Source organism: Heloderma suspectum, chromosome 17 (genome assembly GCF_057233095.1).
Source record: "Heloderma suspectum isolate Gila_16-S chromosome 17, 16-S_ref, whole genome shotgun sequence".
NCBI lineage: Eukaryota > Metazoa > Chordata > Lepidosauria > Squamata > Helodermatidae > Heloderma > Heloderma suspectum.
In genome coordinates this window covers 12,679,774-12,700,669 of record NC_139474.1, presented here as the reverse complement: position 1 = coordinate 12,700,669, position 20,896 = coordinate 12,679,774, and the positions used below count along the sequence as shown (strand labels likewise).

The following is a 20,896-nucleotide window of genomic DNA, read 5'->3' as shown; positions in this document are numbered from 1 at the left end:
GCCGCCTTGGGCTCGGAGAGGAGGAGGATTATAAGTCTGCCGCCTTGGGCTCCTTGGATGGATATAAAGGTAACAAACGTTATATGGAGTCAGGCTGGTGCCCTATCTATCTCAGCATTGTCTACACCGTGGGTGCAGAACCTCTTTCAGCCTGAGGGCTGAATTCCATTGCGGAGAAGCTCTCAGGGGCCGCATTCCAGTGGTGGGCGGAGCTGACAGCAGCAGGGGCAGGGCTAACAATCTGAAAACACCAGCCTGTTTTAAGCCTTCAGAGAGGCATTTCAGCCTTTGGGAATGGGGGAAAAACCTGCACGAAAGCCAGGGGAAAAAGGGGGTGAGGCCAGGGGAAGTGTGTGGCCGTCTGGAGGACCTGGGAGGGCCGGGCCGGGACTAGCGGCAACTAGCGAACAAGTAAAATCTGGTCACTTTGTGCCCTGCTCCCTTGTAACAGGAACCCCAACCTCTACACCGCACCACAAATTCAGCTGCTGAATTTGCTGCTGCAGATGGGATTCTTTCCCAACCTGGGACTTTCTGCCTGCAAAACAGGGGCTCTGCCCCCAAACCACAGGCTCTGCTCTATCCCTAGGGGGCCCTTGGTTTGTTGTTGTTGTTGTCTCTGTGTGGTTTACCGTAGGGAGGAGCAGAAGGGAGACCTGGAGCAACTGCAAGACCTCTGGGCGATCTGCAGCCCGATTGCCAACCGTCTAACACTGCCAGCAAGAAAACAATTCTTCCCTTTGCTCTCTGCATTATACTGTTGAAAGGAAGGAAGCTTGGGGCAACCAGGACTGAATGTTGGAGGGGAAAGACTGAGCGAGCTCCATTCAGGTCTTGTCCTCCAAACACATTCCTGCGCCCCAAATTCTTCCATGCTATGTGTCTTCTGTACCAGTTGGTGGATTTCAGGGATCAAGTGAAAACAAAAACAATCAAGTTCATCCTGCAAACCAGAAGTTTGCCTGGCCCTGGTTTACTATTTTTCAGCGTCCCCATCATGCTCTCTGCAATGGAGTGCGCGCTTCAGCCCTGTGCGACAGGTAGCATTATGGAGTGCCGAAAGTGTGTGTGTGTGTGGGGGGGGGGAGTTGCTTTTGTTTGTGCCCCTGGGCTGTGCCTGTTCTGTGCCAGGACCACGCCAAGTGGAGAAATGGTAATGGGTCACACACTGAGCTTCCAGAGCATCTCAGCTTTCTTTGAAAAAACAAAACAACAACCCACAAGCATGATTCTAGTCCAGAAGGCTGGAAGGGTATGCTGGAAAGAGCAGGAGGCAGCAGCTGGTGAAAAAAAAGCCAGGCTATTCCCTCGCCCCAAGGAACAGGCAATTCTTTGAGGGGAGCGGGTAGGCTAGGGGTTCTTTGAGGGAAGCCACGACAGCTAAAATGGTCTAAAAACTGATACAGGATCAGGACAGCGATTTGCCCCAAGAAGGTGACAACACTCCCTTCTTTGCTAACTGCACAATTATTTAAAACCTAGTCACTTTGTATCCTGCTCCCTTGTAACGGGAACCCCAATCTCTATGCCACACCCAAACGCTGCTGCTGAATTTGCTGCTGCAGCGGTGACAAAAAAAGCAGCAATTTTGCTTCAAAACAGGGCATACGGAGGGAGAGGGAGAGAGAAAGAAACTCCCCTGGAAGCAAATTCGCACTCCAGAGTCTACACCGAGAAAACCTGGGGGCATGTCTATACTGCAAATTTAAACTCGTGTTATAGCCAAAGCTCTCAAGCCTGAGGAACTGTTAGCCCACAGTGGCCTACGTTCTCCAGCCTACAACCTGTAGGGAACCTACAATTCCCAGGATGCTTTGGGGAGAGGAAAAGTCCTAGTATTTTTTTTTTAAGGATAAACATGGTGAAAGCCAGATGTAAGGTTGGACTGTGGATTGGCCCTGCAGAACCCAGCAGCGATGCAATCCAAAGTTTCCTGGAAGGCATCGAGAAACGGCCCCGTTTGGAACAGAGAGCTGGACGAGACAAGGAACGGATGTCGGGTCAGGTGGCCGCTGTGGCTTGTGGGGAATATGACTTCAAAGCACCGCGGGCGAGCATAAAAGAACCCAGGATGACTCCCTTGTGAAGCCAACTGAGATCCATCTCTTGGGACACTGGCAGTCCAAAAGGAACTCCGCTTCTTTGGCTTCTCTGCTTCTTGGGGGGGGGGGCACTCGAACTGACACCTTCCAATTCATTTTGGGCAGTGAGCGTCGCCTGGACAGGCTGTCAAACCCCCATCTCCTCGCTGCCCCACTTCAGCAAACACTTCTGACACCAAACGCCTTCAGTGGCAGAGGATGCAGTTCCTTCGCTCTCTGAGCCAACGTTAAATTTGTCCTGAGGCCTTAGCAAAGGTGACACCCACCTGCTGCTATTTTTACCCCCCCACCACCCCCACAAACAACCCAGGACAGGCACACCCCCTTCCCCAAGGGAGACCTTTGCACCCGGCTCATGCGCAAAACAATTTGGGTGCAACCGCAAAGGCAGAGCTGGAATGGCAGGGCTTAATTCCCTTGCTGAGATCCGATGGGGGATGTGGAGGAAGAAAAAGGGGGGCAGCTGCATCTCAGCCCAATCATCCCCCCACCCTGCCTGCATTTCTTCTTTGACACTGCATGAACAGGGGGGAAAGGAGGAATAAAATCGGGGAGCAGGACAGAGAGAAGGAGCGAAGGAAATGAACAACCCCATTACCTGTGGCTTGGGGTCCAACACAGTGGAATGGTCCCTCCCCCGCCCGCCCCACCCCAGCTCCATCTCATCCGCGCCCTTGGGTTGGCTTGTTTTCGATTTGAAGACCTGAGATTGAACGTGGATTCCAGAAGTCCACCAAACCCCGCCGCCAAGGGGCTCTGCCCAAAATGCCTGTTCCACCCCCCGCCCCACAGGACTGCCCCGAGGCCCCAAAGCCGAGACTGTACTGTTCCAGGTCCCGGGTGAGCCCGAGTGGCTTGGGCTCCTCCGCTCCCCTCCGGGGCCGGGGTGGAGCTGCCCCCGGACGGATATAAAAAGACCCCCGGGGGGGCGGTTGTCCACTCGTGCGGTTCAGCAACTGCTGGAGCTGGTGTACGGGGTGGGGAAGGAGGTGGAGCTGACCCCCAGGGGGCTGTCCGAGAGCGGCGTCTGGGGGGCGCCCACGCCCATGCTCACCCCCCGGGCCTCCAGGACGGCGGCGAGGAGCTGCTGCTGCTGCTGGCGCAAAGCGTCCGTGATCAGCACCGGCAGAGAGTTGAAGTTGGCCGCCAGTTGCTCCAGTTTGGACTCCAGGCCCCCGATCTGCTTCTCTAGGTCCTCGCTCCGGTCGTTCAGCTCCGTGATGAGGTCATACATGACGTTCTGCATCTGCAAAGAGAAACGGGCCTGTTTGCTCAGGTGGCGCTTGGCCCCGCCGCAGCCGCCTCGGGCTGTGCTGAAGTTTTGTCTGGGGAACCGTTCGGGGAGGCCCTCAGTGGCTAGAGGAACATGGGGGCACAGCTGGGAAGGGCAGCACTGTGTTGGCTTCCCCTTCCCTCTCCAGCAGTAAGGCTGCCTGCATGGGTTGCCCTGAAGCATTCAGGCTGTCCAAGCCATGCATCTCCAGGGGAGCTACGAGGCTACATCAGGGTGGGGAACGTGTGGCCCTCCAGGTCTTGTCAGGCCGATGTTCGGGGACAATGGGAAATGTTACCCCACCTGATGGAGCGCCTCTCCTGGCATGACCCGCACACTACATTCAGCATCTAGGTCTTGGGGAGTGGCAACAAGGGAGAGGGCCTTCTCAGTGGCGGCCCCCCAATTATGGAATAATCTCCCTGACAAGGCCCTCCTGGTGGCAACACTGTTATCTTTTCAGTGCCAGGTTAAAACTGTCTTCTTCTCACAGGCATTTGGCAGCATATAATAAGTTTAATCAGTTCCTGGACTGGCTTTTGGCCAATTGTTTTTAGATTGATATTGTTTTTAGATCGATATTGTTGCTGTGTATGCTGTCTGTTTATATGTTTTTATGTAAATGGTTTTACACTGTGTATACTGTATTTTTAAATGGTTTTTGATCTTCGTGAACCAGCCAGAGAGCTTTTGCTATGGGGCAGCATAGAAATTTAATAAATCATTATCACCACCACCACCACCTGAGCGTCACCTGTAACCCATCATCACCAGTTCTCCACCCCTAGGCTAGGCGCATTCCATATCAAGCAAAAGTTTTAAACCAGGGTTGGGAACAGTGCCCCCCAATAAACAAAAATTAACGAAACAATTGTGTCCGTGGTGGATACAGAGTGCCAAACAGCCAAATGTAACTTTGTAGCACCACGAAGCGGTTTGCCGCCAAATTCTGCCATCACAACAGCGATTTCACTTTTTTTTCCAGGGGGCACAATGTGGACTGCCCAGCACTCACCCAGGGGGTGTCCGATGGCAAAACTGGCTCCCAGACTTCCTGAAGTTGCCCACCCCCCTGCTTTGAGCAATCAGGAGGAAAGAACCTTCCTGAGAATCTCAGCTTGCTTTAAAAAGCAAGCAAGATTCTAGCCCCCATGGGTACAAAGAGGTGCTTGGAAGGGGAATAGCAACATCTGGTGAAATCTTTCCAGGCGGTGGGAGCATGGATGCCCTGCTTAAGTCCTGGCCCTTTCCCATGGCTAGCTAACACAGATAAATTGCACCAGATATGTATGGTTTTTAAATAATTTGGATAATTTTATATACAGATCACAGCAGTCAGCTTCCTTGGCACAGAATGCGCGTTTCCCTGGAGCAGCTTTGTAATTTTGGGAGGGTTGCAGCGTTGCACATTAACACATTTTCTTCCTTATCTTTGCAATCATGAGGGCTAGGAACGTGATTTTTATAAAATCTAGAGTTCTCTCAATCCAAAATTTCTCACTTGATTACCCCAATTGTACAATATTTGTGTAGACTTATGGTACTCACCCTGAAGTACAGGAAAAAAGCAAACAGGTGAGACTGAGGCGGACAGGAACTGGTCAGTTGGCCTGGTTGCTTTTGAGCAGGGCTTAATTTATGTCCTATAATTGGGGTTCCCTGTCAGGGCTCAGCCCACAGAATGTGTTATGAGTTGCTTCTGAGCCTGCACAGAGTGCCTTTCACACATAGAATAGAGAAGCCTCAATGTTCCACAAACATGCAGAACTAGGAACAGCTCCCAGATCAGATGCAGAAACTTACAATCTGGCTTGTACTTCCCATTCTGGAAATTGTTGCTCCCAAAACATGAGGAGCTTTGCTGGGGATTTGCTGTCTTTTAACCTGAAGGAAAGTCTGATTTTCAAGAACATCCAGCCAGGAGGGGAAGGGCGTTCAGTAATTTTATGAGATGGAGCAGACATCCTTTTCGTTTTGTTCCTGGAATGATTTCCCAGGACGCGGGCACCAATCGACCGTGTCACTGCACAAACTCTCCCATGCTGCCTGATCTCTGCAAAACGCCAAACTGAGACCAGCAACGGGAGGAGGAATGGATGGGGATTTTAATTAAAATAAAAAACGAGCAGGTGGAAAAAGAAAGAGCGAAGAACAAAACACACATACAAACAGGGGAAAACAGGCAGGGCGGAGAGGAATCAGCATGAGGCTGAATAGAAGCAGCTTGCTTAATAAGCACAGCGCATATGACAACATTTGCCAAGGGAAGTCAGCTCTGTACAAAAGGTAAAAAAAAATGAAGCCTCCCAGAGAACAGGGCAGCACCAGAGGCTATGAATGCTGGGGAGAAAGGCACAGTGGGAGGGAGAAGGGTTAAAGGCAGCATCCCAGTGGGCAAAGCCACCAAGGAGCACAAGATATTGAATCTTCCAACACTTCTGATCCCATTAAATCCATTGTCAATTGGGGGTGGCGGGGGAAGAGAAGGAACAACAGTGATTTTGATCAGCATTGAAGAAGTGCGTAACACCCTCCCCCCCCCCGACACTCCGTTTCCAAGATCAAAGTCACCCACTTCCATGTAAACACTGCTCCATTTCATTTCTACATTTCCATACCGCCCACCAGCCAATGCTCTCTGGGCGGTTTACAAAGATTAAAATGCCCAAACACAATCTAATATTATTATATTACTATAGATGTCAGATGTCATTTATTTGCAAGCCAAAGGCCGTTAATCAAGCCTATACAAAATTACAAAATGTGTAACAGGAATAAAACACTGGAGTAATTAAATAGATAAAAAGGGGCGTAATGAATTATATTATTACTATAATTCTTAGTCCTAGTGAACGATGCAGGGGGAGGAAACAGACAGGCGCAGCACCAGTATTTCCCCCTCCACTGCAGGGCAGAAAATCCAGAAAATGGTGTATCTGTTGTGGCTGGAAAGTTCAGCGTTAAGCAACCCCACCTCTGATCCGGTCACAGATCTCTCTTGCCACTCCAGCGGTCTGGGCCCTTAGTCTTGGGGTGGAGCGGCAGACGGGACCCCAAAGGGGGTTAAGGATGCCAATGTTTTAAAACACACACACTCATGACCCAAGCGACGGCAAAGCGAGGAGCACAGTTAGGTAAATGCATCCCCTGCCCTCCGATACACACACCATCACACAGAGCAGGTTTGGGGGGGGGGGGAGTTCGATTGCTTCTTTCCACAGGGTTGCCTGGCAACCAAATGCTCGGGGAAGCCCGCACAGAATGGAAGATCTCCGAACGCTCCCAACGTCCCTCCCCCCGTCCCTGGCACCACTCCCCACCTCAGCATCTCCACAGAAGGCGAAGCAGAAAGGGGCTGGAGGAAGCATAGGAACACCAGAAGCTGCCTTCTACTGAGTCAGACACCCGGTTCCTCTAGCCCAGTATTATCGACACCAACTGGTAGCCATGGCTCTCCAGGGTTTCAGGCAGGAGTTTTTCCAGCCCTACCTGGAGAAGCCGGGGATCGAACCTGCAATCTCCTGCATGCAAACTTGGGCTCTCACACTGAGCTACAGCCCTTCCTCCACATATTAATCTGCCCTTTTCTGAGTCAGACCACTCTCCAACTAACCCAGTATTGCCTACTTTGAGTGGGAGAGGCTTTCCGGGGTCTCAGGAAGAGATGGGTCTTTTCCCCATAACCTCCTACCTCACCCTTTTAGCCTGAGACTGAACATAGGACTGCCTGCATGCAAAGCACGGGCTCTGCCACTGAGTCACAGCCCTTCCCCTAAAATAAAGCAAGATTCTAGTCCTCATGGTTCTGAATAAAGGCTGACTTAAACAGGAACATAGAAACCAGTCTCACAGTGAGTCAGGCCCTTGGTCAATCTAGCCCAGTATGTTTGACACTGATGGGTAGCAGCTCTTCAGAATTTCAAGCCAGAGTTTTTCCAGCCCTACCTGGAGATGCTGAGGATCGAGCCAGGGACCTTCATAGAATCACAGGATAGTAGGGTTGGAAGGGACCTACAAGACCATCGGGTCCAACCCCCTGCTCGGTGCAGGAATCTGAGTCAAACCATCCCTGGCAGGTGGCTGTCCAGCCTTGCCTTGAATGCTCCCAGGGTGGGAGAGCCCCCCGCCTCCCTAGGGAGCCTCCTGCATGCAAAGCAGGGGCTCTGCCACAGAGCTACAGCGGGAGTGCTGTTCGTGTTGCCAGCTTGAAAGAACGACTGCCCCGGGACAGGGGTCCTGCCTTACCTTTGAACCCCCGCAAATGGGGTCCACAAAGGAAATTTTGTCCTTTCGACCAACGCGGGACAAAAAGATGTATGAGACCTGGCCTCCTCCTGAATTGCAGCAAGCAGCTAGAAATGTGATCACACCCACACACACCTCCATACCGTCCAAAGTGCTCCAATCCAGCCCAGTCCACCACCTCGTTCCTGTTCAAGACCACGGAGGGAGAGGGGGCTGGGGGGAGGACAACCATTACCTTGGAGAGGTCGACCAGGGTGTTGGCTTGGTCGCTCAGTTTTCGCTGCTCCATCTTCACGCCCCTTAACCTGGAAAAGGGGGGAGAGCGACTAATGGAGGCCTTTGGCATGCTGGCATCAAAAGAAGTGCCCCGCCCCTCCCTCCCTCCCTCCCCACGCCAATCCTAGGTCAGGCAACTCCTCTTCCCACCCTGCGTCTAGAGCCCCGCTGCTCCTTGCCGGGCTCCCAATGAGGACTAGAAACTCGGCAAGTTGAGCAAAGGCTCGGAGATCCAATGCTACCGATGGGACCCAGAGGAAAACTCTTGGAGTAGCCCCACCTGCTCGTGCTTGCACTGGCCCCCCTCGCATTGCAAGCGACACCCATCAGCAGAAGGGGCATCGGCCAGAGCTGAAGCCAACTGTTCCTAAGCTGAGGGCCTGAGCTGCTGGCAGGATCCGAGAAACAGAATCATAGAATTGTGGGGCTGGAAGGGGCCTACAAGACCATTGAGCCCAACCCCCTGCTCAGTGCAGGAAGCCTGGTTCCCAGGCGGCCTCCCATCCAAGTACTGACCAGGGCTGACCCTGCTTAGCTTCCAAGATCAGGCGAGATCAGGCACATCCAGCCCTTCACTCACAGATGAGCTAAATGGTTAAGAGCAGGAGTGCAGAACCCCGTGATCCCAGAAACACCCATCTTCAGAGGAGGTTGCCTGGTGCAGCTCTGTACGACTCGCTGTTCTGACCAAGCTACCCTTCCAACCAGCTTCTGCGTGGGATGGGCAACTCTGCCACCTCTCTTCCTCAGATGTACCTGGATTGCTCTCTTACTCCCAAGACAGAGACCGACCCTCGAGAGCAGCAGCTCCTGCTCTGACAGGCAGCGGCACTCCCCCCGTCCCAGCCGCAAACCTTTCCCGGCTCTGCCAGCCGCGGTCCTTCAAGCGGAGATAGAAAAAGGAGGAAGAGGAAGAAGAACGCCACTTACTGGTGAATGGCTTGAAGGAACTTCCTCTGGTGTTTCCGGACTTTGGCGTGGTCAATCTTCTTTAGCAACTTGGTGTGTTTGTAGATGAGCCAGGTCTCCCGCAAGACATTGGCGGCGGCGTTCTTGATCTGTGAGAGGGAAACGGAGAGCCCCGCCCTGGGGTTCAGCTCCCATCCACCTGCCCACGCCAAGGGAGAGGCTTCCCTCCCGCCACCCTTCCTACTCCCACCCGCGGAAGACACGCCGCAGACTTTCAGCAGCGAATGCCAGTGGAGGCTGGTGGCACCGATGTCCGTGGGGCGGCAAATCTGCTCGGGGTTTCAGCCAGAACTCTAAAGCAACTCTCCAAGGTGCTCCTCTGTGTACGTGTGTGTAAGTGTCTGCGGCGTGCAAGTATGGTGTGCGCGCGTGTGTAAAAGGAATGAATGGAGCATGTGTGTGTGTTTAAGTGTACGTGGTGTGCGTCCATTTGGGATGTGTGGGGCTGTGTGGTCTGTGTGTGAATGGGATGAATGCGATGGGTGCGCACACACTTTGACCCCACCCAGCACCAGTCTGCGCCCCCAACTCCCCTTCCCCAAGGCAACGCGGTCCTGACAGCAGCCTTGGCTTTAAGCAAGAATTAATCTGGGGCTAGCATCCGGTGTCCCCCCCCAACCCCGCAATCTCTCCCTCCCTCCCACCACTCGACCCAAAATTCTTCCATACTTATTCCCTCTCCCTTGTCTCAGCCAGAGAGGGACTTGCTTGCCAAAATGTATGGCAGGCACTCTTCTCTCCCTGATCTCTCCGCATTCCATGAAGATGAGAAAATCAAGTGTCTATGATACCAGAGCTCCCCTTCACACGTGCGTGCATGTTTTCCCCTTTTCGAGGAGCTCAAGGCCATCTCCATCTGTGAATCATTCGTGCTACACGCAAGGCCAACTTTGGGGAACTTCTTGAAGAAAATGGGACATAGATTTTTATTTTTATTTATTTGGAGAGATAATCTACCCAGAAGGGCAGGTGGTGTGTGTGTGTGTGCGCGCGCGCACATTCAAGGCAGAAGAGCCAGGGTGGATCTCTTAGCTTCGATGATCACTTATTGACTTTACTGGAGCCTGGAGCAGAAACTAAAGCGGACACAGTCACCTGCTTTCTGTTTCTTCCCCTGGATATGCCCCGCTTATGACTCACCCAAATTACAGTAAAATGCATGGGTCCAAATCCCAGGCACATTTACAAGGAAGTACATCTCAGTATGCTTCACAGAGTTTCCTTGCAAGCAAGCATGCCCAGGACTGCAGCACCAGAATTAAAGATTTGTAATTTATTTTTTCAAGTCAGAAGGTATATTTTGAGGTCATCTAGTCCACCCCCTTGTTCAATGCAGGATCTACAAAGTAGGATTCAACAACAACAGCAGCATTCCCAGCAGATAGCCTTTGTTTAAACCTCTCCACCGAAGGAAAGCCTGTCACCTCCCAAGGCAGCCTGTACCGTCACTGACCAGCTCTTGCCATTAGGATGTTAATGTTTAGCCCAAATCTTTAAACAAATCTGCCATTTCCACCCCTTGGTTTTAGTCCTGCCCCCTGGAGTGGCAGAGAACAAGTCTGCTCCATCTTCTGCATGACAGCCCTTCAGATATTTGATGGCCACTATCATCTCCGTCTTCTCCATGCTAAAACATACCCAGCTCTCTCCACCATTCCTCTTTGGACTTGGTATCTACTCCCTCACCACCTACACAGAGCATTTCTAGCAGCTTACCTCAAGCTGGCACCTTCCAGATGCTTTGGACTACAACTCCCAGTATTCCTAACCATTAGTCATGCTAGCTGGGGCTGATGTGAGTTGTAGTCCCACACATCTGGAGGGCACCAGGTTGGAAGACATCTGTCCTAACCACCATACCACACAGCCTCTCCATTGGCAGAACCAAAATAAAAGGAACTGCAGAAAGTTTACAGTTCTGCTCGTTCCACCCATTTTAAAGCACTTGCAAAAAGGCCTTAGTTCATTTTTGTTTCCCCTCCCCCTTTTTTAGAGTCGAGCTTCCTACCATCAGCATCAAATCATTCTTTTATGCCAGCTCCTGACACTGTCCTGTGGTTTTCTTGCAAGATTTTCCTACTGCTGTTAAATTATTAAAAAAAACAAGAAGGGTGCCCCGCTTCAGGGACTGACATGATCGCGAAGCAGGCTAAAAACAAAACAAAACACCAGCCTGAAGAAACAAATGCATTAATAAAAAGCACTGGCCAGGAAAGGGGACATAAGTGTCAGGTGCCTGGAACAATTTATTAATACATTGATGCTACTCAGTCAGATAAATCGTCTCTCCCCAACCACCACCCAGGTCCATCATGCATGAGAAAGATTTTCCCAACCTTCACACGGAGAGCAAGTGTTGGGAAACTTGTCATAAACAGAGCCTTGGAATAAACAGCTCCCGACGAGTTAATTTGCTCCAGTGCTCCCGACGGACACATCCCACGCCTGTTCAAAAGAGGCATTTCTGCCTTGGACGAGGCTTTATTAACAATTCAGGGTTTTCCTCTGCTCGGAGACAGCCTACAAGTCTTTCCCCACGGTTCTGTCCAACCGCCACCCCCCCTCGCGGCCTCAGGGAAGGGATCATGCGGATCTACCCTAGAGATGAACACTTCCATTCTTTGTCTCATCTTTTAAAAAAAAGGGGGGGGGGAAGGCTGCCATAATAAGCAAGTGAGGAAAATTACCGGGAGAGGCCTAGGAGAAAGCAATTCAGATAACGAACCTGGCTGGGCATTGAGAGGCGGGGGAAGGCCACGGGGGACAAGGAAGCTGCTAGGCAGAAACCAAAAAAGAAAAAAAATGACGATGGTGGTGGGGAGTATATCACTCTGATAGTGCTTCCCACTCAAGAGCCGCCAAATTCATCTTAATTTGGAAGCGTGAGGAATGAAGTCAAGTTGGAATCTTTGGCTGTCTGTAATGGACCTGTCTGGTTGTCAAGAAATATTGGTCTAGGACAGTGGTGGGCAACTTGTGGTTCTCCAGATGTTTTGGCCTACAACTCCCATCAGCCCTAGCTGGCATAGCCAATGGGGAGGAAAGATGGGCACTGTAGGCCAAAATATCTGGTAAAAAGGTAAAGGTGTCCCCAACCAGTCGTGTCCGACTCTAGGGTGTGGTGCTCATCTCCATTTCTAAGCCGAAGAGCCAGCGCTGTCCGAAGACGCTTCCATGGTTATGTGGCCGGCATGACTGAACACCGAGGCACACGGAACGCTGTTACCTTTCCCGCCGAGGCGGTACCTATTTATCTACTTGCAATTTCTTGCTTTCGAACTGCTAGGCTGGCAGGAGCTGGGACTGAAGACGGGAGCTCACTCCGTCACGCGGCCCTCGGGTCTCGAACTGCTGTCCTGCCGACCTTCCGGTCTGCAGTTCAGCGTCTTAATTTTATTATTACATTTGTATTGGGCTTTTGTTTTCCTCCAAGGAACCCAAGGTGGCTTACATGGCCCTCCTCCTCCTCCTCTCCGTTTTATCCTCACAGCAACCCTGTGAGGTAGGTTGGGCTGAGAGTCAGTGACTGGCCCGAAGTCACCCAGTGAGCTTCATGGCCGAGTGGGGACTGGAACCTGGGTTTCCTCAGTCCCAGTCCAACACTCTAACCACTACGCCACACACCACCCATATCTGGTCTAAAATCAGGAATGTAATTAGTAGATTGGACACATTTGTGGAGAACAAGTCTGTCGACAGGTATTAGCCATGGAGCCTTCAGATTCAGGGTCAGTCTACCTCGGGGAGCAGACTGCTGGGAGTACAGGAATGGGCTGCAGTGTTCTGTGTTCTGCTTGGGGGCTTCCCTAGAGGTATCTGGCAGGACCCTGCAGAAAAGAGTAAATACCCCTTTAGCCTGATCCAGCTTTGATGCTCTTTTCTTCTTACAGGAGTCTTCCTCAACCTGGGGTCCTCTGGGTGTGTTGGACTACAAATCCCATAATTCCCAGCCAGCACAGCTTGCTGGGGAATTATGGGAGTTGTAGTTCAACTAGAGATGCATGACAATTTCATTTCTCTTCCCAAATCACACGAGCACGCCCTGTTCTTAACCCTGATTGCAAACAGGAACACAATTCTCAAGAAATGTTTGCAATTTCCCAACCTTGTGTTCATATTTGAAAGAGCACACCTGCGCAAATGCGTACTTCCAAAAATTCACCCCAAATTTGCAATATCGTGCTTTTGCCTTTTGGAGGAAAATGCGCATTTTGAAAAAGGCATCTTCTTTTCAATTGGGAAAAAGGCAGATTTTTCCCTGATCGGAAAAAATAAAGGCACTCGCGTTTGGGAACGCAAATGAGGCGGAACGGGCTTTGTGTTGTGGAGAACCACAGCAAGTTCAAACACTGCACGTTTGCCCATCCAAAAGGCAACACATCCACAGGGCACCAGGTTGGGGAAGGACGACTTATAGAATCGCAAATTTAGATCCCAGAAGTGGGCCCTACAACAAAATGGGGCAGCGCAGCATGGATTCAGTTTGTAAACTTTAGTGGGACGCCTAGCCATTTCAGGCCTTCCTAACAAATACATATCTGTGGCATTAGGGAAGATTCTCCCCAGCCCCTAACACAACACACCCTTCCTCCCCCGGGTCCCCGTTTGGCGCATTTCCATCTTGGGCCGTATGTTCTTTGTTTCGCAAGCCACCTCGCAGTTAATTAGTACTGATTGCTTTTAGCGCCTTCAGTCGGTAAGATGGTTGATCGGTTGCTCTTTCCCGATGACAGTTTTGTGGGTTTTACGGATTGTGAAAGCTGCCCTGAAGACAGTGTTTGGTGTAGGAGGGGATCACAGAATTAAAAAAAAAGAGAGAGGAACATACGGAACTGCCTTATCCTGAGTCAGACCCTGGGTCCATCTAGCCCAGTCCTGCCAACGCTGACTGGCAGCGTCTCCCCAGAGTTCCGGGCAGAGAACTTCCCCATCAGCTGCGACTTGGCCCTTTTAACCGGAGAGCGAACCGGAGCCTCCGCCCACGCAACGGCTGCTCTGCCCCTGGGCTATGGGCCGCAGCGGCGAGGCTGCTTACCCTCTTGGTGAGCTGTGTGTCCATCATGAAGTTGTGCACGTGCTTTTCGGCTTTGGTGAGCTCCAGCTTGCGTGCCACTACGGCCACCACCAGGGCGGTGCAGCCAGCCCCCTGGGGGAGAAAAAGCCAGAGTTATCCGCGGAACAGGACCCGTCGCCACATCCAACCCGAGCATAAGCTGCCGTGTCCGTTGGAGGGTCTTTGGCCTGGCATGGGGGCTGCCGTGGGTGGAGGAGGAGGGGGAAAGGTCTCCCCAGACGCCCCCCCCCTTACTGCTTTTGCCAGCAGCACCATGGGGGGCTGCCATTTTCCTCTCAGAGTTTGCCCTAAAGCAGGGCCTGCCCAAGACATTTTACTGCCTGAGGCACAGAACAAGATGGCGCCCTCCCTCTCCATGTACAAACGCCACGGGCCAGCTGATGAATCTGTCTTCAGCACTGATGTTGGGGCAGCATCCTCCATTGCGCCTGGAGACATGAAGCTAACTAGCTTAGGGGACGCAGACCAGGCCTCACAGCACACAGGTCTCTCCTCCAACACACGTTGCTGCCCCCTCCCAGCACCTACTGCCTGAAGTGACTGCTTCACTCTGCCTAATGGCAGGGCAGGCACTGCCCTAGAGTTCTCCAGGAAGGCTCTTCCGTCCACCACCCTTCCAAAGCCAATCAAGAGGCAGCGCTTCTGCTGCCACTCACAGAATAGTAGGCTTGGAAGGGGCCTATAAGACCACTGAGTCCAACCCCCTGCTCAATGCAGGAATCCAAGTCAGAGCATCCCTGACAAGTGGCTGTCCAGCCTCGTCTTGAACGCCTCCAGTGTGGGAAAGCCCCCCACCTCCCTAAGGAATTGGTTCCATTGTCGTCTTGCTCTAACAGTCAGGAAGTGTTTCCTGATGTTCAGCCGGAATCTGGCTTCCTGTAACTTGAGCCCATTATTCCGTGCCCTGCACTCTGGGATGATCGAGAAGAGATCCTGGCCTTCCTCTCTGTGACAACCTTTCAAGTACTTGAACAACGCTATCATATCTCCTCCTCTCAGGACTAAACATGCCCAGTTCTTTCAGTCTCTCCTCATAGGGCTTTGTTTCCAGTCCCCTGATCATCTTCCTTGCCCTCCTCTGAACCCTCTCCAGCTTGTCTGCATCCTTCTTAAAGTGTGGTGCGCAGAACTGGACACAGTACTCAAGATGAGGCCTAACCAGTGCTGAGTAGAGGGGAACTAGTACTTCCCGGGATTTGGAAGCTATGCTTCTATTAATGCAGCCCAAAAGAGCATTTGCCTTTTTTGCGGCCACATCACATTGTTGGCTGATATTCAGTTGTGATCGACAACAATTCCAAGATCCTTCTCACTTGTAGTATTTTTGAGCCACGTATTCCCCATGTTGGGAACATGTGGCCCTGCAGGTGTGGTTCATGTCAGGAGCGCCCTAGGTGCCTCTTGCAGTCCCCTCCAATAGCCAACTCAGGACACAGACGATGAGGATTCTTTCCAAGGCTTTACTCCTTTATTACTTTATGACTCTTTCAGATACTTATCACTAGCGACTAAGCAAGGAACAGCACTGGGGAAAGATAGCAGAGTAGCCTAAGCTCCAGGTAAGGCAGTTGGTCCCCGTTTGAAGGGGAACCACAGGAAGACTCTGAACTTATGGGCTATGGAGAGATCCTCCCTCTTTCCCTTGGGTCCTTGGGACGCGACCCTTGTTTGCACGCCAAACGAGCGAAGCGCCTCCTTTCGGTGCCCTCCATCTGTCGTCGCTCCCTGCGTCTGCGCCAAGCGTCCAGCAAGCCCCCCTCCAGTGCTCTCTCACTGCCAGGGTCACTATCTCTCCCAGGAATGCTGGCAGAAGGAATCCCTGCCAGCTGCTGTGCTTGTGAGAGATGAGCGAGCTCCTCTCCCATGGATTGCTGTTCCTCCTCAGAATCAGAACTGCTCTGGGGCTCTATGGGCTCAGTTTCCACCCCGACAATTCGACTCCAACTCCCACCAGCCCCAGACTGCATGACCAATGGCTAGGGACAGTGGAAGTTGTTGTTCAGCAACATCTGGAGGGCTGAAGCTTCTCCTGGGATAGGGGGAATCCTGGTACACGGAAAACGGCTGCCACCCACCACCAGGTGCCCAGCACCGCAGCTGTGCCACTGCACTGACAGCCACAACCACCGACGGCTCTCTCCTCGCCTTTCACACCTCCCCCAAAATGGTCCGTTCCCACACAACGCTGGGGAGGGACACTCGACCTAGCCAATGCTGGCGCCGAGAGGCAGCCAGGCACCACGATAACAGCAGGGATGTAGAACTTCCTGTAGTTGCCCAGAGACCCGGCCCCCTTCCACCATTTGGTGGATCATTGGGTGGCTTCCCGGCTTTTGTGCAGACCCCTCATTGCCCCTCCCCTGCACTCTGAAAGGCTGAATGCCTCTCCTCAGGCTTCGTTACTGACAGCAAGAGCTTTAAGCGGAAACATGCTGGTAGTTTGGCCACGCCCCGGGTGCCTTCAGCTCTGCCCATCACTGGAATGAGACTGCTGGATGTCCCTAACAAGGCAGGTCTCCAGTATGGAAGGGGTGGCAGTCCCTGTGGGGGTGGATGCTCCAGAATTCCTGCCCTGAGGGTCCCTGGATCGAGCCCCCCCCAATCTGAGCCTGCCTCAGGCCTGGTCAGGATGCCGAGGTCTGGGTTGGTCCCTAGCACCTCCATGTGCTGCTGGTTTGATGGGGTTGGCCGGCCGCTCCTCCTCCTCCGCACTGGAGCTGGTGCCCAGGTCTGGGCGGGAGAGCAGACACAGCCCTCTTGACGAAAGCGTGGATGGGCAAAAACTCCAGGCTTGTGGGATCTACTTGGTTTTGGTCTTTTACTCCAACCCTGACATCCAGCAATTCATAGAATCCTAGAATAGTAGGCTTGGAAGGGGCCTATAAGACCATCAAGTCCAACCCCCTGCTCAATGCAGGAATCCAGGTCAGAGCATCCCTGACAGATGGCTGTCCAGCCTCGTCTTGAATGCCGCCAGTGTGGGAGAGCCCACCACCTCCCTAGGGAATGGGTTCCACTGTTGTATTGCTCTAAGAGTCAGGACGTTTTTCCTGATGTTCAGCCAGAATCTGGCTTCCTGTCACTTGAGCCCATGATTCCGTGTCCTGCACTCTGGGATGATCGAGAAGAGCCTGATGCAAAAAAGCCCAGGACTCCTGAAGCCATACAAACCAACACGAAGGTTAACATGAGGCTTTAAGGAGCCATCTGTCAAAAGAACACAACGCATCCCAACCACTGTCCACGGTGCTGAAATGGCACCCCGGGGTAGCTTCCTCTGCACGCACTGAGAAAATAATATTTTCATTGTTTGGCATTGTTCACTCAAAGTGAAGAAATCGACTAGGAGTTGAAAAAGCAGGAAAACTCATATTTCTGTTCCAGTCTATGAATAAAGATGACAGTGCGAGTGGGGATGATATCTAATTATAAACGTCTAAAGGACAGAGCTGCACACTTCGTGTGATGACTTGACTGTTAGAGTTAATAAAATTTGAAAATTAAAAAATAGTTTAAAGCGGTCGTCGGCTGGCAACTCGGGAACCACTGCAATTACAATGTGAAACCTTTATGTAATATTTAAGGTTGTTTAATAAAGTGCTATTATAATTGTGCATGTGATTTAGTTCTTACCATTCCTAATGTACAATTGCTGCATCTGCAGCTTGACACGATAGTATGTACTTATCCCTAAATTATTAAAAATCAAGTTATCTAAAAGCTTACACAAAGAACACCCCCCTCCCTTGTAAAATTCTGTATGGAGGTGTAAAATTAACATGCTTTAGTAATCAGATTTGCACCATCGTTTAAGAAATAGTTGAAGCACTATAAGTGACAGACTTGACTTAAGTCAGGGTCAATTTAAATCCTGATTTAAATCAATTCAAGGCACAATCCTATGCATGCTTAGACAGAGCATGGTTGGCTGGGGCATGCTGGGAGGTGTAGGCCTTTTTTCTGTCTAAACATGCATAGGATTGCAGCCTTAAATGATCTGACTCAATAACCCTCCCTGGTTCTCCCCCCACCCAACTGAGATAGACTGCATCTGCACGAGGAAGTCAGGTCAAAATAAACCATAGTGAGATGTTCAATCGGGGAAATGCAAGGGTGAGCAAAAGAATTTTGAGAGACTTACAAAAACAAACAAATAATTAACATAGGTTTCCCCATGGCAAACACATTCTGTGTGAAAGACAGGCCTATGGCCCCCGCCACAGACTCGACCTGATACCACAGAGCCACAGCCCGATCAGAGTGCCAAAACAGACATGACTTGGAATCCCTGCCTAAGCAGCTACGTCTCACCAACACAACCACCACCACTTTTAATCTAGAGTTGGTGCAGGGGGCCTGATCTGAATTGGTCCCATAGCAAGGGGGAAGGGTTAAAGCCCCCCTACCCCTCACACTAGGGTCCTAATCCATCTTAGGCTCCCTGCGCCTACTCTAGAGTAAAAATGAAGGGGAAGATGCGCAGCTGCGAGATACAGGGTTAAAGCGATGTCCTTACTGATCCACCATTACAGATGTCTTTCGGCTATTTGGAGGGAGGGGGTCCCAACTAAGGAGAGAAGGATTAACTGAACATATTTAAGCCGGACGTATCTTTTGCTGCAACTCACACAAGTTAGATTGATTATCGATTGTCACGTCCCACCTGATCTGATATATATCGCAGCAACAGATTTTCCAGGTGCGTCTGGGAAAGAATGCCTCATTATTCAATGTATTCTACCACAGTTTTCCTGTATGGAGAGCAGGTAGGGATGGGAAACCGTGTAATAAAATATGCAATGTACTCCGCTGGGAAAGCAAGGATTCCCTGGCTCCCAGAACTGTACAGCCCCAAATCCTAGCCAAACAAGCAAACGGGTCCTGCACACAAGCCTTCGCCAATACCAATCTCTTTCTCCCTCCACCCCCAAGACCCCCAGCTCTGGTCAAGTCCCTGGTGTTCAGCCCCCACGCAGGAAATACTGGCAAAGCCACAGCAAACACAATTGCCACGGAAGAGGTGAAACTGTTCTTGGAGGTGGGGTGGGGTGGAGGTAGTATGTCTGTGCCTTCCACTTCCCCTGTCCTCTCACCCAGAACAGTGACAGCTGGCTGTGCCAATTCATCCAAGCAATGACATCCCAATCAGGATAGACTGGGGGCACAGCCCATCTGGGAGAGGGTGCAAAGGAATCTTCCTCTCTGCTAAACAGAGGCAGATGCCGGCCCCCAAAGAATTTGCATGGAAGCGCTTCCTAGGTTCTTAGTGGGGGTGCGAGCATAAACGTGCCCCTCCACAGCAAGCATTTGGAGTGTGCATGCATGTGTGCATACAGGTAAAAAAATGGAAAGCCCGTTCCGCCCCCCCACTCCCCTCTCCATCCACCACATGGGAGATTAGCGGCATCGGTAAGTCCATCTCAGCACAACAGAGTCTAATTAACAGCCCGGCCCGATCTGAATTCTCCGGTGCTCCCCAAGCCCAAACCCACTGGGGTTTGAAAACATTGTATCTGAGTGCATGTACCCACAGAGCAAAATCCCTCATTCTCAATACGCAAAAGGGCTTTAAAACTGCCATTCTTAAAAAAGGAAAAGAAATACCCTTTGCTGCAAGAGAGAGAGAACACATATGGCGGGGGTGGAAAAACACGAACCCGCAGTTTCCTATGCTTCAAAAAGGACCGCAACTCTTCAGCTTAGCTCAGTGGGAAATAACCCTCATAGAGAGGGGGCATAAGCCAGGGAGTTGGACCTCAGGCCCACGGGCCAAATCTAGCCCTGAGGTTCCAGAAATGGCCCCGCCCCCTCTGCCTAGCCACCAGTCATTTGGCTGTTTCTTGGCTTTTGCGCCAGTCCGCCGCCCCCCTTCTAAAGGTTAGAATGCCGCTCTACATTCTTAGGAGCAGGAAGAGCTTAAAGCAAAAGTCCCCTGGTACTTTTTTGTGTTTCAGCCCCGCCCCCTTTGCCTTTGGCCCTGCCCACCCATGGAATGCCGCCCCCGCCCCCCGCAGGAGTTTCCCTGAAATGGACTTTGGCTGTTGGGTTGAAAGGGGTTCAGCGCCCCAGCCACAGGCAGGACACACAGCCGCCTGCGGATGCTGAATGCAAAAGAAGCCGGGCTGATGAAACTCTGGAGCGCGAGTGGAGAGCCCCCAGTCCGTGGGCCAAATATGGACACTCCAGGCTGCTCAGTTTGGACCTCCGCGTTTCCCCAAGACACACCCTCTCTCTCTGGTCTCGCTCCAGGTATCCGATGTTATTTACTCTGTCCTGCTCACCTGCCTCCCTCAAAGTGGATAGCCAATATGGGGTGGGAGGGATCTCACACCAGTCGGGGAAGGAGAAGGCCCAGATCCAAAGGTCCTTTTTGTGCAGTATCTGTAACCCCACCCACTTTTGGCTCTGGCCACACCCACTACTGGAATGTGGAACAACACCCCCCACCCCCTGGGGACAGGGAAAAGTTCTGCTTGTACCAGGTTAAACTATTGGCCTATCACACCCAGTATAATCAACTCTGATTGGTAGTTGCATTCATGAGAATATAAGAAGAGCCCTGCTGGATCAGGCCAAGGGTCCATCTAGTCCAGCATTCTGTTCACACAGTGGCCAACCAGCTGCCCATGGGAAACCCACAAGCAGGTCATGAGTGCAACCGCACCCTCCCGCCCATGTTCCCCAGCAACTGGCGTACACTGGCATACTACCTCTGATACTAGGGGTAGCACATAGCCATTAGGACTAGTAGCCATTGATAGTCTTATTCTCCATTAATCTGTCCAACCCCCTTTTAAAACACGACAAGTTGGCGGCCATCACTACATCTTTTGGTAGCGTGAAGAAGCCCTTCCTTTTATCTCTCCTGAATTTCCCCACAATCAGCTTCATGGGATGATCCCTTTGGTTTCGAGGATGACGAGAGAGGGAGAAAAATGTCTCCCTCTCCACTTTCTC

At 51.7% G+C, this 20,896-nt stretch overlaps 1 protein-coding gene across 1 annotated transcript in view; it reads right to left on the bottom strand.

Annotated features, from left to right (window-relative positions):
- Positions 1-3,051: 3,051 nt before the first annotated feature.
- The window catches only part of KCNN3 (potassium calcium-activated channel subfamily N member 3), an 88,275-nt gene continuing 70,430 nt past the window's right edge, over positions 3,052-20,896 (bottom strand). The window contains exons 5-8 of the mRNA XM_084824286.1: positions 13,901-14,011; positions 8,827-8,954; positions 7,856-7,925; positions 3,052-3,348 (exon numbers count right to left, since the gene is read on the bottom strand). Coding sequence (XP_084680412.1) covers positions 3,052-3,348; positions 7,856-7,925; positions 8,827-8,954; positions 13,901-14,011 — 606 coding nt within the window. The remainder of the gene's footprint in view (positions 3,349-7,855; positions 7,926-8,826; positions 8,955-13,900; positions 14,012-20,896) is intronic.